The sequence below is a fragment of the Rhipicephalus sanguineus genome, chromosome 4 (assembly GCF_013339695.2).
Source record: "Rhipicephalus sanguineus isolate Rsan-2018 chromosome 4, BIME_Rsan_1.4, whole genome shotgun sequence".
Classification (NCBI taxonomy): Eukaryota; Metazoa; Arthropoda; class Arachnida; order Ixodida; family Ixodidae; genus Rhipicephalus; species Rhipicephalus sanguineus.
Window position 1 is genome coordinate 19,537,905 of NC_051179.1, and position 15,068 is coordinate 19,552,972.

The following is a 15,068-nucleotide window of genomic DNA, read 5'->3' on the forward strand; positions in this document are numbered from 1 at the left end:
AAGTTGTTGTGTTCGTGTGCTTAACTTGCGTAGTGACTCTAAGGCAATAACATAATTTTGCTTTGAATGACATAACCTGGCTGTCCGGCTTATCAGGAGCCGCGAAAATAATTCTAGAAGTAAAAGGCTGAGCTGAATTGCTCGGCACATGTGACGATAACGAAGTGGGTTCGCCCTGTTATAAAAATGGCCAGCAACCATGACTGGTACGCACACAAACAACAACAAAAGCAAGAAAAGGGCAAACAAAACTTTCATCTTGCGCAATTATAGACAGGGCAATACACGTAGAGAGCGCATCGTTGTTCAGCCCGCCTCGGGTGCCACCTGCAGATAATAAGCGTCCATCGCGCACTGGAAAAAAACACGATTGCCGTGGCAGGCTGTATACAGCCCTGTTTGTTCGTCCCCTGCTGCTGGGAACCGAGAGAACGCACTTTCACTAAAACAGTGCAGCACTGCAAGGGTTAGCGTCAAGCAATTACTGGACTGCATTGACGAAGTTGTTCGTACGCGAGAAGGGTTATCGTTCGGCCTGCTCAGCCTTTTCACTGAGGCCCTGTGCGAATAAATTACGTAGCCGATGTGTTATCCGCTCCACTAGCGTATATCATCAACCTTTATTTTACCACTGGTATTTTCCAGACAAGTTGAAAATTGCTCGCGTATGTCCTATCTTTAAAGGTGGCAATACGAAACACATGACCAACTATCGTCCTATATCAGTGCTACCTGTTCTGTCGAAAGTATATGAAAGTGCAATGAACAAGCGGCTCCAGGATTTCTTTGATAAATACGATATTATAAATGATGCACAATTTGGCTTCCAAAAAAAAGACAAGTCTGCTGAACTTGCACTCATTGAAATAAAAGGTCACATATTAGATAATTACGAGAAAAATTATACACAGTTGCGCTATTCATAGTTCTGCGTAAAGCGTTTGATACCGTATGTCATGACGTCCTCTTACCTAAGTTAAGCTCATATGGTATACGAGGAATTGCACATGGCGTTTTGAAAAGCTATTTAACAAATCGATACCAATTTTCGAGCAGAAATAACGAACCATCAGAACACGTCGTGGGGAAGAAAGGAGGGCCGCAGGGATCCATTCTGGGTCCCCTCCTATTTATAATTTATATTAATGATCTTTGCCACATTACAGATTGCCCCAAACTAGTAATGTACGCAGACGATACTAAAATCTTTTTTGAGGGTCCATCTCTTGTCGACCTTGAAAGGCTTGTGAATATTTTTTTGAACCAGCTGTCGTCATGGTTAAAACTGAATAACTTGTGCTTAAACGCAAATAAGACCAAATACATGCTGTTTGCCACTTTGAATAAGCCAAGAAATTTTAATATGACTATTGGCCACCAGGGCCATATATTAGAACAGGTTAAGAATCAGAAGTTCCTAGGTGTGTGGTTTGAAGAAGACATATCTTGGAATGAGCATATGGCGAAGTTAATGTCTGAATTAAGTAAAAGTATTGGATGCTTATACAAGTATAAATTCTTTCATGTCACTGCGGCTAAAAAATACGCTTTATTACACTCTTTGCTACTCACGACTCTCTTACTGCGCGCTTGTGTGGGGGACTACAACACTAATGAACTATTCTAAATTGGTTATTTTGCTAAAAGGGTCCTGAGAATCTTTGAGGATTTTCATGGCCCCATACGTGACTTGCGGGCAGAACCGCTATTTTCCACATATCTTATGCTCAAAGCCAGCCAGATTTCTTATTTTAAATTATATCAGTACACAAAACGCAATAGACTCATTGTTCGCAGGATCCTCGTGGTTCTCTGTATGATTTTCGTACTTATGCTAGAAGGACTCCAAAGACTCGAACGATCTACGGACGGCAACACACATCTTTTCAGGTATCCAGCTTTTTAAACAAAATCGACAGCCTCCTAGATATAAATTGCACAGTTTCCAAGCAAATGATCAGGATGGTACTGATTGAAAAAAACATTAAATTTTCTTGACAATATGTTGCATCTCCTGTTTTTGCTGGTACAAATACTACACCGTGTGACTATTCCTAAATGTATCTTTGTGTTTTTCCCCAAGCATCCCTGTGTTTTTTTTTTCGTTTTTGTATGTTTTATATAATGGCGATGAGCACTCGCAACTACTGTTTTATTAGTATGTTGAACATTACGATTGTTGTGTATATATTTGCATACTATTTGCATACGTATTTTTATATTATTGCTGTAAGCGTTACATTATTTGCACATGTACCTTTTTTATTTTTTCTTTCATTCCAATTATTTGTATCCTGCAAAGTGCTTATGACGGCCTGCGTGCCTCACTGCATTTGTAGCACAGGCCCTTTGTCAGGCTTTTAAGCCTTTTGCCTTCGCTCCATTTTCTGTTATTGCGCAGAAATAAATAAATAAATAAATAAATAAATAAATAAATAAATAAATAAATAAATAGGAACGCAGTAGAGCCCCCGTCCCCTCATTCCGCTGTGCGCACGCCTATGTGTAGCAGCACAGCGTAAACTGGACGAGGATGTTACTTAAAGGAACTGAGATTGGGGCGAGTTTATAGGAATTCATATTGAACAAGTAGCGTGAATGACAGGAACACAATAAGTTCCTCTGATCTTCCCGTTCCTTCTTGTCTCTTGCGCTACTTGTTCAATATTAAGGAGGTTACTGCAGTGTTGTATATGTTCGCGGTGCGAGGTTGTGCCGGATGAAATCAGACTGACATATCTAGGTAACGCCACGCTAGTACAGGGATGTGCACGAAGGCCATTGACGACACCATTTTGTTATACAGCCAACACGGTGGAAATCGTCGCTTTATCTCGACCTGATTTTTTTACGCAGCAGTTCAGTGGAAGCTGCGAATCGTACAATAAAACGGTGGCGTACGTTGACGTCCCCTGAATACGCCGTATATACAGCGGTAAATATAACAAAATCTCATGTGGATAAAAGGATTCGAGTCGACTACAAAGACCCAGTTTCTTTGTACTTTACAATGACAAGAAAGCCACTAATAGCCAAGGTACCTGTGGTGTAATCCTTGAGTGAAACCTTAGTGCGCCGTGGCTCACCGACATTGTAATACCGCGTGCACGAAGGTTATTCGACACCCGGTCTTATCGACGCTTCATAACTGACAAGAGCACAGCTCATTCTATCGCGGGACGCTATTAAGTACTCAGAAGAGCAGTCGACATAATCCGGGACAACAAATCTAAATACTTTTAAAGCGTAGCTTGTGCTCGAGGTGCTTGCTTTAAAAGTGGTTGTTCAATGCTCCAATTTTCGGCAATGATAAATGTTCATGTAGAAAATTCAGCGCCTCTATATTTAAAGGGAAACTAAAGTGAAACAAAAAGTTAGACCGAAAGTCGAGCTAGTTGGTACATATTCATCTTGAGAAGCTTGTAGCGCAAAAAAAGACAGGGACACAGAGGGAGGGAACAACACCAGCGCTGTCTGAGTGCTGTAGCGCTGGTGTTGTTCCCTCCCTCTGTGTCCCTGTCTTTTTTTGCGCTACAAGCTTCTCAAGACAAAAAGTTAGGTTAGAGTGATTAATTATACTCCGAAAACCGGAGTGTCGTTAATTTCACCACCATAGGTTTAGTAATAGACGAGAAAATCAATGTCAAAAGCTTTACTTTAAATTTTCCACCGGAATCTCTATTGGTGCCGTCACGAATTAGAATTGTTTTTTTTTGTTTTTGTTTTCGTATTTTGCCCACATTGGCTTAACGAAATTTACTCAAACTTGGTATGTTAAGACTCTAGATCCTTCACAAAGCAATTTACTTCATTTTTGCCCATCAGAAATTGTGTAGGCCCTAGTAGATGCCATCAAAATCTATGACGTCACGGCGGCTGGTGTGGGAACTTTAAAGTGGTATCGCCACTCGCATTTTCTTTTTGCGCGTTTTATCGCTTACCAAGTGTATTCTCGCAGTAAGCGTAGTGTTTTTTATCGTGAAAGAGTAATTTACTGATAATAGTAAAAACATTTTTCTCTTTAGTGTCCCTTTGAGGGACGTTGTGCTCTTTGCATACAGATGCACGTGCAATATACGCTTTGCAGTGTTGCAGATGGTTCACTAGGAATAAATTAACGAAACAAACGTAAGTAACTGGATTAAACGTTAAACTTGCAAACTAAGGTAGTTGGTAAGCCTTTATATTTTTCACTTGTGCAACGCTCACAAGGATAAAGTTAAGAAGTGAGCTAGACTGTGCTGTCCTATTCATGTGCTAACTTTTGGATCGTTTTTTTGAGTGCTGTACGAACTAAAACATAAGTACATAGCTGATAATATCGCATAATCACGCGAGACTTGAAGGAGAGTGTTGCGGGCTATTTATTTATTTGTTTATTTATTTATTTACTTATTTTGGATAGGGGCTTATAGTATTGTCATCTAAGATTAAAATGGGACTTCATGCCATTGTTTCTTCTTTTTGTTCCATCGGGGGACTTTATGTGTCCATCACATAATTATAATACTCCATTACGGCAGGCATTGCTCGTGTATTCATAGATAGTATAGGTAGTGTTGAGGCATGTGTCAATAACGCGTTCATTTTATTTATTTGTACTTATTTTACATACTGCAGCCCTGTGAGAGGGCTATTGCGGGAGTGGGATTACACAATGCAGAAAGGGCCGGAACAGCCAAAAAAGACGAGAGAAGTAACGACAAAAACCATTTACAACAATAGGGGCATTAAGCTTTTATTACACACACCGATTTTCAACAATAGCAGTCACAAAGTCATTCAGCGGTAGCGAACGAATGCGTCCAGGTGCAGATTTCTTAATTCATAGTACGGGCAAAGAACGTATACGTGAATGTATCTGTACGCACAATAAGTGTAGTCAGATTAAGTTCGTGGACGTTACACGTGGAGGAAGGCTCGCAAATGATAGGCAAGCTGTGCTTGAAATGCGATATGGCGTGTTGATTATGTTGTGCAAAAATTTTAATGACTCTACATCACGACGTACCGAAATAGGTCTAGGTTCAGTTAATCGAATATGATTAATTTCTCCTCGTGTCGTGCACTGTGTAAGGTCGAACACACTTGAACGACAGAAATAAATAGGAGCATTACGGTATTGTATCTGGAAGTGACAAAAAAAGGCAGCTCACGTATCGTAGTAATCGTTTTCCAATATTCGCATGACAATACAGGAAAACGGACCGGAACTAACAACCACGAACGTGACTTGAAAGTGCTCCAAGGCACGAACATCTGCTATTGGTTCCACTTATTTGTATGCAATGCTTTCAGAAGTCTGTTGCACAACTTTTAAATAAACCCACGTATATGGAGCCACGAGCTTGCAGCATAAACTAAGACATCGGACTGCTCCCTCGTCCTCCAGCCAGAATGGTTAAGCGATTATGTGGTTTCATGGTTTTATTAAACTCAGTTGTCCGTTGGCGAGAAATAGTAACTTGACCAAACGAGAAAGAACTAACAATATAATAATTGTTGGTCTTTTACGTGCCAGAAGCACGATGTGATTATGAGGGACGCCGTAGTGCAAGGCTCCGGAAGTTCTAACTCCTGAGGTTCTTTCACGTACGCCTAAATCTAAGTACACGGGCCTCAAGCATTTCGCCACCATCTAAATGTGGCCGCCAAGGCCGCGATTTGATCCCACGACCTTCGGGTCAGCAGTCGAGCACAATAACCACTATACCACCGTGACGGGTAAGGCTCCCGTTCTGGGTGCCTAAACGTCAATACATTGTTTTTTTTTTCTTGTGTTGGCGTCCTCGTATTTAATTCAACGATTCCTCCCGACCAGACGGGTATCCGTCGAAGCCTTGATTTCATAAACGTGAAAGAACGTGCCCTGCGAAAGGCTTGCGCCGACCCCTGACGACTTGCCACGGCGGTACGCCGAACATAAGTCTTTGCTCCCCAGAGCGATCTCGACGGAGGTTCTCGCTATCAGGATATGCGTCCTTCAAAACCATCAAGAACTAAAAGAAAGGGGCAGGCGTGTTGGAGAAGGAAGGAAAGAACTCGATGACGCACGAACACTGGACGCTGCCTTCTCTCACGCCGACGTTTGCCCGTTGTAGCAAACACGAAAAACTTTCGCTAGGGGAGTATTTTCGCTCACTTACACCCCCTGAGAGCACAGCAGGCGATGGGAGGGAACAGAGCGGGAGTGCCTGACTTGGCCACCCTCCTCCTCACCTCTAATGAGCGGCCTATCGTACAGCGGGAGGCGCGCGATAGGCCGAAGCCAACGGTCGACGCCGGGTTGACTTTTACGAGCAAGGTGTAGGTGGGAGAGCGCATGCGTCGTGAAGGAGGCTCCGGACGCGAATATATAGGCTGATTTGCAGCGCACGTGCTTTCGTTCGATGGCTTCGCTAGGCGCCGCACACCGGCTCGACCCTTCGTTCCAAGTGGATAGCCCCGAGTAAAAGCCATGTCCCACATACTGGTGTCCAGGATCGTCGCTACCGTCTCCAACTGCTGGAAGTTGGCGGTGCTCGTCCTCGTTCCGTTCCTCTTCTTGCCCCTCGTGCTGTACATCGACGCCAAGGTCAGTGCATTGCTTTTGGCGGTAACCGTCGGTCATGTCACTTCCACTGACGCGTGCCCGTGTCAGGTGAGGAGTGAAGGGCCGCAGAACCCCCAGATACCGTCGGAATTTCCTAGGCCCCTTTGCGTAAGCTTAAAGATGCAGCCGCGCATCAGCCATAGTTTAAATCAGGCTCTTGAGGAAACCTCAGCTGATGGTGAGGAGTAATAATCGCGCAAACGAACTACAGGCTGTAGAGATGAAAACTCTTTTTGGAACACGGGGTGTCACTGGAGGCAACGTTTCGACAAGCGGAATTGCCTTCAAGGTTGCAACTGGGGCGGTCGAATTCGTAGAGCTGCAACTGTAGCCTTGAAGAGGCAGTTGCAACCTCGAAGACTAGTCCGCTTGTCGAAACGTTGCCTCCAGTGGCACCCCGAGTTCCAAGGATTTTTCATCACTTCACGATTCCATCTTCCCCTGAAGTGTAAACGCTGTAGACGCACTCATACAGACGCCGATCGCCCGAATAACCAAGGCAAAAAAAAAAGAAAAAGAAAGGCACGCAAAATCTTCGCTTTGCTTTCTGTATCCTATTCGCTATTACTTTCTGGCATGTCAGAGTCCTCGGCTTCTTATATTTGCCTCCATCGCTCACCACTGGTGAGTTCGCATATTTCCTAAGGTGTAAGCCAAGATTAAAATTGACTCTTGAGATGACACTCCTGAGGCTGGACATTAGTTGCCACTGGAGGCTTGTTAGTTATGTGGCAGCTAGTAAACAAAGTGCTCCACTGTATTATGGTCTCGAGGAGATAGACAATTGTGTAAGCGCTCTCAGATCTGTTAACCTCGGCCCATATTCATTTTTTTTTCTTTTGCCTAAAAGTGTATATAAAGGAAGATACCAGTCGATTATATTTATAACGTGCGATATATTATTCGCGTGGGATGTCGGTCTATGGCAAACAATACTTCCACAAGAAAAACTCTACGAATTCGGCATAGGAGCTTTAAAATCTGGATGAATGTGCGGAGATTTTAACGTGCGATTTTTTGAACTAAGTAAACCATTATTTTTTTAGCACCACGCACTTACGAAGTCGTTATGATCTACACCGCCATCACCATTGGCTGGCCTTTTGTTACATTGGATGAGGTATTCGCAATTTGAATAGCTTACAATGTCACCGATGAGCAAATTAGGTGGCGTCCGTACATATAACTTCATCGTGCGGTCGCGTACTAGTCGTGCTCACTGCGGAGACCAATTCTTTTTCTGTTTTCTTACGCCGTTGATATTTCCATAGCGAGTTGCAGCCGAGAATTAATGGCGCGGCTATAGGACATTCGTAGATTCTGCGCCAACGTGAAACGGAACACTCGAAACACTCGAACATTGATCAAATAGCAACTTCCGTGAACATGCAAGGAAGAACGGCATTCTTTGCTATTGACTTTGTGACTTATGTGCCGAATATTTGTAATGAATGAAAGAAGAGAATTTTGATGGCTCGGTTCTTCGTTTGACACAACCTTAGTGAAGATAAGCGGATAATGAAACAAAGAAAGTTTGTCAGTTACAAAGAAGAAAAATTAAACTTAAGACCTCATTGGTGGTTTCTGCAAAATCGGCAGATTTCCTAACATAATAACAATAATAATTGTTAGGGTTTAATGTCCCGAAACCACCATATGATTATGAGGGACGCCGTAGTCAAGGGCTCCGGAAATTTCGACCACCTGGGGTTCTTTAACGTGCACGCAGCTAAATCTAAGTACACGGGCCTCAAACATTTTCGCCTCCATCGAAAATGCGGCTGTCGAAGCCGGGATTCGATCCCGCGACTTCATTTCCTTACATTGGCGCGAACTTCGCAACATCTTGTAGTTTTGTTTTAGTCACGCATCGGCGGCCTTACTTTGATTGTTTTAACTGTTACCGCAGACTATTAGCTTGCATGTACATTTCTAGATAGAAATGCCTTCAGCGAAGTTCTTGTACTACCTTCTTTCATTAGAAAATTGGCAGGAAAATGCAGAGGAGGAGGTACCAAACGAACCCTCTCCTCTCCCTTTCTTTTAACGCGCTTTCTTCGTTCTGATCATGCAGCAATCATTCGCTTTCTATATCTTTCTGTTTAATTAAACGATTTCCGCTTGCACTCGCAAAGTTTAATGAATGCACAATACATTATGACTAGGCAATGTTGGCAACAAGCACAATATGATGCCGGGTTTTACGCAACCTGTTATTTCATTAGAGCCTTTTTTCCCCCCTGTAGAATCGGTAGCCGGCTGCTGAATCGAAGGTCGCGGGTTCGATCCCAGTAGCCACGGTCTCATTTCGACGGATTCCAAATGCTAGAGGCCCGTGTACTGTGAGATGTCAGTGCACCAGATGGTCGGAATTTCCGGAGCCCTGCACTACAGCGTGCTTCATAATCATATCGTGATTTTGGCATGTAAAGTCTCCTTTATTATTTCCTGCAGAATCTTGGATGTCCTTAAGCATCCACAGCAATCGGCAAAGGTGTCGACATACCAGGGGCGTAGCCAGGGGGGGGGGGTTCAACCCCGCCCCCCGAAATTTTTCAATTTTGCTTGCGTATATATACACGCACACATACAAACGCACACACAAACATACATAAAGTATGGTTGAATCCCCCCCCCCCCCCCCCGCCGAAAAAAATTTCTGGCTATGCCCCTGCGACATACCCCACTCTTTTCGCTCGATAGTCTTGTCCATCTTTTAGTTTCCTCTTCAGAAGCTCTATATTGCAGCTTCGGGTCATTCGTCTTAAACGCCTCAAGTTGTGTGCAGCACAAAATGTTGCATCATTTGTAGAGTGCAACTTTCTTCGTGCACTGCAGAACCGCATCTAGTTTTTTCGATGTTGAGATGACACGCTTGTCTAGACAAACATTGCCTCGAGGCAGGTTAGAGCTGGCGTGAGCCTAGTTGATGGTAATTTGAGTCTTATCTGCTGTTGCGCGAGCTAAGGAGAAATAAAAAGGAACTGCTTTCGAAATGCGCTACACAACGAGCAACAGATGCTTCTTCAAGTGCTGGCTGTAAACTCCCTGTTCCGGTAACCATGGCAACTGCTTACGACGTACGACGTTCCGCACGTGTCTCTGACAGTTTGCTTGTTCACGTTTTTCTCCGAAGTACTCCTTCCCAGTGATCCGAGGAGAGAGAAGGAGAGAGCTTTCGTGCTGCTGAACTGCCTTATCGCGCGGTGCGCTGAGGTCAATTAATATACGACGCTTCACGGACGGTTCAGAGACGCGGCACAGTCGCGGCTTATCATCACAGTGTTCGTTGTCCATGTAGGCGCATGTCACCCCCCCCCGCCCCTCCTTGTTTCATGCTTCGTTCCTGCGATGATATATGCTTAACTTTCTCCTCCGCATGTTCGCGTCTTTTTGCCCTCAAATGCTATTACTGCGCAGTTTTCTGCGGCTATTTCGCGGAGTCGGGCACTTGGCGTGAGAAGTGCTGCGAAAGTAATGGGCGATTCCTTTAAAACTGACCTATTTCATTGGGTTGTATTTTTCTAACAAATTATCCGATTTTATTTCGGCTTGCGGCAAAAGATTCAGGATGGATGAAACTTTAATTGCCCGTCCCCTTTTCTGATGTGCAAAGCGAAAAAAAAAATACTCACAGGGCCCCTTATGCATTCACCTAAGACGACTCGATAGCAAAAGCCATCTTCTTTTCCTTTACAGTCGATGTATTGATCCCGCTCCGCCATCCTCCGAAAGCTTTCTGCACCTAACTTGGTTTTTCACTACCTCCAGAATAGGAGGCACATCACCTGTTATTGCACTGGCTCCGTGAACGGCCCACCTTTGACCAAGCTACGGTGTCACGTGATGACGTCATCATATGACGTTGCGTCACGTGCCGTCATCATGACGCTATAATGGCGTCGCAAATATTGGCGGTCTGTGACTTCATGATAACGTCATCGCATGATGATGATAATTTTTTCCATCACTCGAGTTGCCCCGACGCCGCGGGATGCCGAGGCCGCTGATACGGGACGAGACGCCGGTGGTCAGTTCTTCTGTTTGATGAGGCATCTAAGACTTTTGCCTTAATAGCTTAGAAATAATGAAAACCGCGAAATTCTATACAAGGAGGGATGGCTAGTCTGGCGCAGCGTTCGCGTCAGCCAGAGGCGGCGGAAGTTGGCGACGCCCGGTTCATCACGTCACGTGGACGCGAAAACCGAGCACTCTATACCACCACGCGAGCGCCGCGCCGCCTTGACGCATGCGCATTTGCGCGGGCCCAGCGTCCCTCTTGTATGGAATTTCGCGGTTTTCATTACTTCTTATTTATTCTCTTTTCTTGCGTTACACATAAAAAACAACATGGGCCATTACATTTCATCATTCCTGAATCTCTTGCCGCAAACTGCATTAAAATCGGATAATTTGTAACAAAACTACAGCCCGATGAAATAGGTCAGTTCTAAAAGAATCACCCTGTATATTTATTTATTCACGATACCTTACAGGCTCATTGAAGGGCATTGAGTAAGGCGGCCAACAGAAAAAAAAAGTTAGCAGTGAATAAAAAGGTAACAAAGGAAACGTTACAATTAGTGCAGTGTAAAAGCATTACACAATATTGTAAAGGAACGTAATCAGGTTATCATGAAAGGTTTCGCGGTTACATATGGACACAATGTGGTCGGAAACACTGTTGCAGTGTTTAGTAGCTCAGTGATGACGAGTTCAATACCTGCGTTTGACCATGTATGCGCATGAAACTGAACGAGCTGTGAATCAGGCACGTTGCCAGGAATTTTTTTTATGGGGGGGTCCCACTCGCTGAAAACCTTGACTATTTGAGAAAAACACCTATTTTCATTATTTATTTTTGCTGAAAACGCGCTGGCTACGGGCCTGCTGTGAATTCATCGACACATGCATATAGGAACACGAATCGGCAGACGATGAGGTTTACTTACATATATATACCTATAATAATAATCCTTGAGGTTTTGCGTTCATTAACGACGATATTATTATGATAAACTCTGTAGTAGAGATCTCTGGAAATTTCGACCACCTGGGGTTCTTTAACGTGCACCTATATCTAAGCACACGGGCCTTTAGCATTTCGCGTCCATCGAAACGCGGCCGCTGCGGCCGGGATTCGATGCCGCGACCTTGGCGCCAGCAGTCAAACCATAACCACAAGACTAGAGTTATTGAAACAGTAACTCTACACTAGACCACCACGGCGGGTTAAATGTACCTATGAAAATACATAGAAGAGCAATTCCGCGCTGATTTTCCAATGGCTGAATTAAAATATCTTGTTTTCTTCGAGTAATGCTAGAAGATGGTCGATGGTCGCAATTACACGATATGAATCTGGCTGCTCTATTCTGAACAGCTTCCAACATGCGGATAAGGTAGCCTTGGTGTGGTCACCATGTGGGTGAAGCGAATTCTAGTTGCGGACGAACATAGGTTAAATATGCCCGTACATTGGAAGGTGCGTTGCGTAATGCCACGCAGGTATCCGAGAGACAGAGAAGCTTTAGAAGAGATAGCTGCCACATGCGTAGCCCAGGAAATATCTGATGTAAGGTGGGCGCCAAGATGTGTGCTTGTCGAGACAGCGTTATATGGCGGCTGTAGAAATATGCGTATAATAAAATGAAACAGTGGTGCACGCGTAGATGTGTGATAGAGTTCACTCCCTGCTACGCCGTATCACCTCATAAATTTATCCAGTTGCGTACACTAGCTAAGAAAATGAGCTGCTTTAAAAATCTCTACGTGTAAGTTTTATTCGTGCCAACAGGCATTCTATATCGAAGGCGACAGCGAAGGGATTCATCCTCTTAGCGATTTCGTGCACGTTTCTGAAGTCTCTCGGCTTTTCGTGTCCATGATGTTCACCGACATATTTCCAGTTATCCATACGCTTAGTTAAAAAACCGTCAAGATTGCCTTTAATCTTCCTTCAATTTTTCTTGATGTACTTTAGTAGGCGAAAGCATACAACAAAAAAAAGAAAAGAAAACTCATTCTGAAGGTAAAAGAAATCTAGTTGGCTGGTCTTTTTCTAAAGGCAAGAAATGGAAAATATGATTCCGACAGACCACGAAGCACATGTTTTGTTGTTTATGCCCCCCCCGCCCCTTCATTTTTTTCTTAACCCTTTGTAAGTTTGCCTTTATCCTTGACACGATGATATAAAAACTAGCTGTGGTATGTTCATAAAAACTACAAGTAAATGGTATAAAACGAATTTCATCAAAATCAAGCCAGTAGTTTACTGAAAAGAAAAGTAGGACATATATGTCCCACTGACTCATGAGAGTGTTTTCAAAAAGTGAGAAAACCCTGTCCCACTGTCTCATGAAGGCACCATCTCGAGATTGCATCAACGGGTATTTGGGATGAAACGGTCGAAGCAAGTGGCACACAGTATCACTTCTCAAGGTGTGCTGAGGATAGTTGTGGGGACCTCATTTCCAGCAGTAGAAAAACAACTGCACCTTCGCCTCTTGTGAGCCGTCATAGCGCTGTGGTCTTTTCCTGTAAAGCTTACTACACCGCATGCACCAACCATTTCTTTCTCCATTTGCCTGTCCTTGCTTTGGACGTCAAAATTGTCGAGTACAGCTGTTGTCCCTGAATATGCGCCTACTTCTCACGAGGAATATTATATCAAGAAAAATATTTCCACGCACCGATATCCGCAATTAGGCTGAGGAATGAGCGTGGAAATATCGCAGGGGATGGTTTCAGTGCATTTATCGGTCAAGTTATTCCGCAAATTTGCAAAAAAACACGTGATGACTGGAAGCTGAAAACACCTTTCTGAAAAACCATAAAAAGAGGAAATTATCCGGTATTTTTATTCGCGGGTTCTTTCTATCTGAAGAAGAAGAAAATTCAGAAGCTATCATAAAAAAATGATCGAAATTCAACGTCACCGTAACACTACTTCCGCCCTTCGAAAGTGTGGTAAAAGATTTTTCCTCGAGAATACGAAGACTTAGGTAAGATATGAGTGTCTTATCGTCGCGCTAAATGCAACGGGTGATGCGGGAGAATATTTTTCCTGCAGATAGAAAAGTGGGACGTATGTGTCCCGCTGTCGCACAAAGGGTTTAGTTAGTAGTCCAGTGGCTCTCAGCAGGTGATGAGGGACCCCTTGCAGTGGAAGAAAAGAGGAGGGATCATAAATGAACACAACGTGCGGCGTGAAATAGGTGCCTTTTATTTCCCCCTGGCAATGAATTGCCGAACTAAAGTGCTACGCCAATTCGATCACAACAGTTTGTTAATAAGTTTTACGGTCTGCAGCCACATTCAACTTGTTTCTAGCTATGTTTGCTCTTCAAGTGTGTAAGCCTAGAAAAAGTATGCTCGCGTGCATATGTCATAGAAAACTACAACAAAAGCTTTACAGCCATCTCATGGAGACGGGGAAACATAAGTCAGCTCTGCCGCAGTACAAAATAGTTATGTGGTGAAGCATACCAAAAATCAGACTAGGCTGCTGTCACGGGACACAGTGTACCTCCAAAAAAGCGTTTTTTTTTTATTGCGATAGCAATTATATGGACAGTCTCGGCTGGATTTTGCCGTCGCCGCCGTCATGCGCCGTATATGTATAAGTATGTATATATATATATAAAAGCCCCAAAGAAAAATAATTCAGAAAAACGCTTCCGAAGCGCGGAATCGAAGCAGGGACCTCTTCCTCCGCAGCGAGTGGCGCTAGCCACTACGCCACGAAACGCAGATCCTCCACGAAGGTAACGGCGAGCGTTATATACGCACCCTTTAGCGCTGGACGGACTCAGAGACGGCTGCGCTTATAAGCGTTTCTTCATTACCAGCGAGATGGCGTTAGGAGCGCGACAGGCGCATTTAAAAGTCGTCGGCGAGCTCGCTCGCTTCTCGCGCGCAGGGAGAACCTTGCCCTTCCGCTGTCTTCTCGCGCGGTTTTCTTGTGCTGAGGGTAAGAGGGATGTTTCACGCTTTCACCGTGATGTCCGCGCTCATGTTACGGAGCGTACGAAAGCCACTCGAGCTCAAGGGACGCCGCTAAACGAACAAACAGAAGATGAGCGCGAACTATCAAGTGTCACAGCTCGACACTTGAAGCACGCTAGTTTCCTTCGCTGCTTCGGCCGCCTTTGCAACAGGAGCGCTGTTCAAACTGAGAGTATCCATTGGCGAGCCTCACTTCGTATAGCATTAGTTTCTTGCTATCGCATTCATTGCTTCGGCCTTGCGGCGAAACTGTGACTTTTTTGTTGTTGTTGTTTCTTTTTTTTTCGAGGATGGGGTTCGCAGACCCCCCAAAATGGCTTTGGGCAACCCCTGGGGTCTGCGCACTTCCTTTTGAGAACCACTGTAGTAGTCAGCATCTCAACTATGGCGTGATAGCTAGGTCCAAGGACACTTCCAAGAAATAGTCGACAGTGTAGCCTTCTTGAGTGTTCGTTTTTCAATGGAATAT

General features: G+C 44.2%; 1 protein-coding gene across 1 annotated transcript in view; it reads left to right on the plus strand.

Annotated features, from left to right (window-relative positions):
* Positions 1–6,365: 6,365 nt before the first annotated feature.
* The window catches only part of LOC119389232 (uncharacterized), an 85,485-nt gene continuing 76,782 nt past the window's right edge, over positions 6,366–15,068 (plus strand). The window contains exon 1 of the mRNA XM_049415062.1: positions 6,366–6,574. Coding sequence (XP_049271019.1) covers positions 6,458–6,574 — 117 coding nt within the window. The 5' untranslated portion in view covers positions 6,366–6,457. The remainder of the gene's footprint in view (positions 6,575–15,068) is intronic.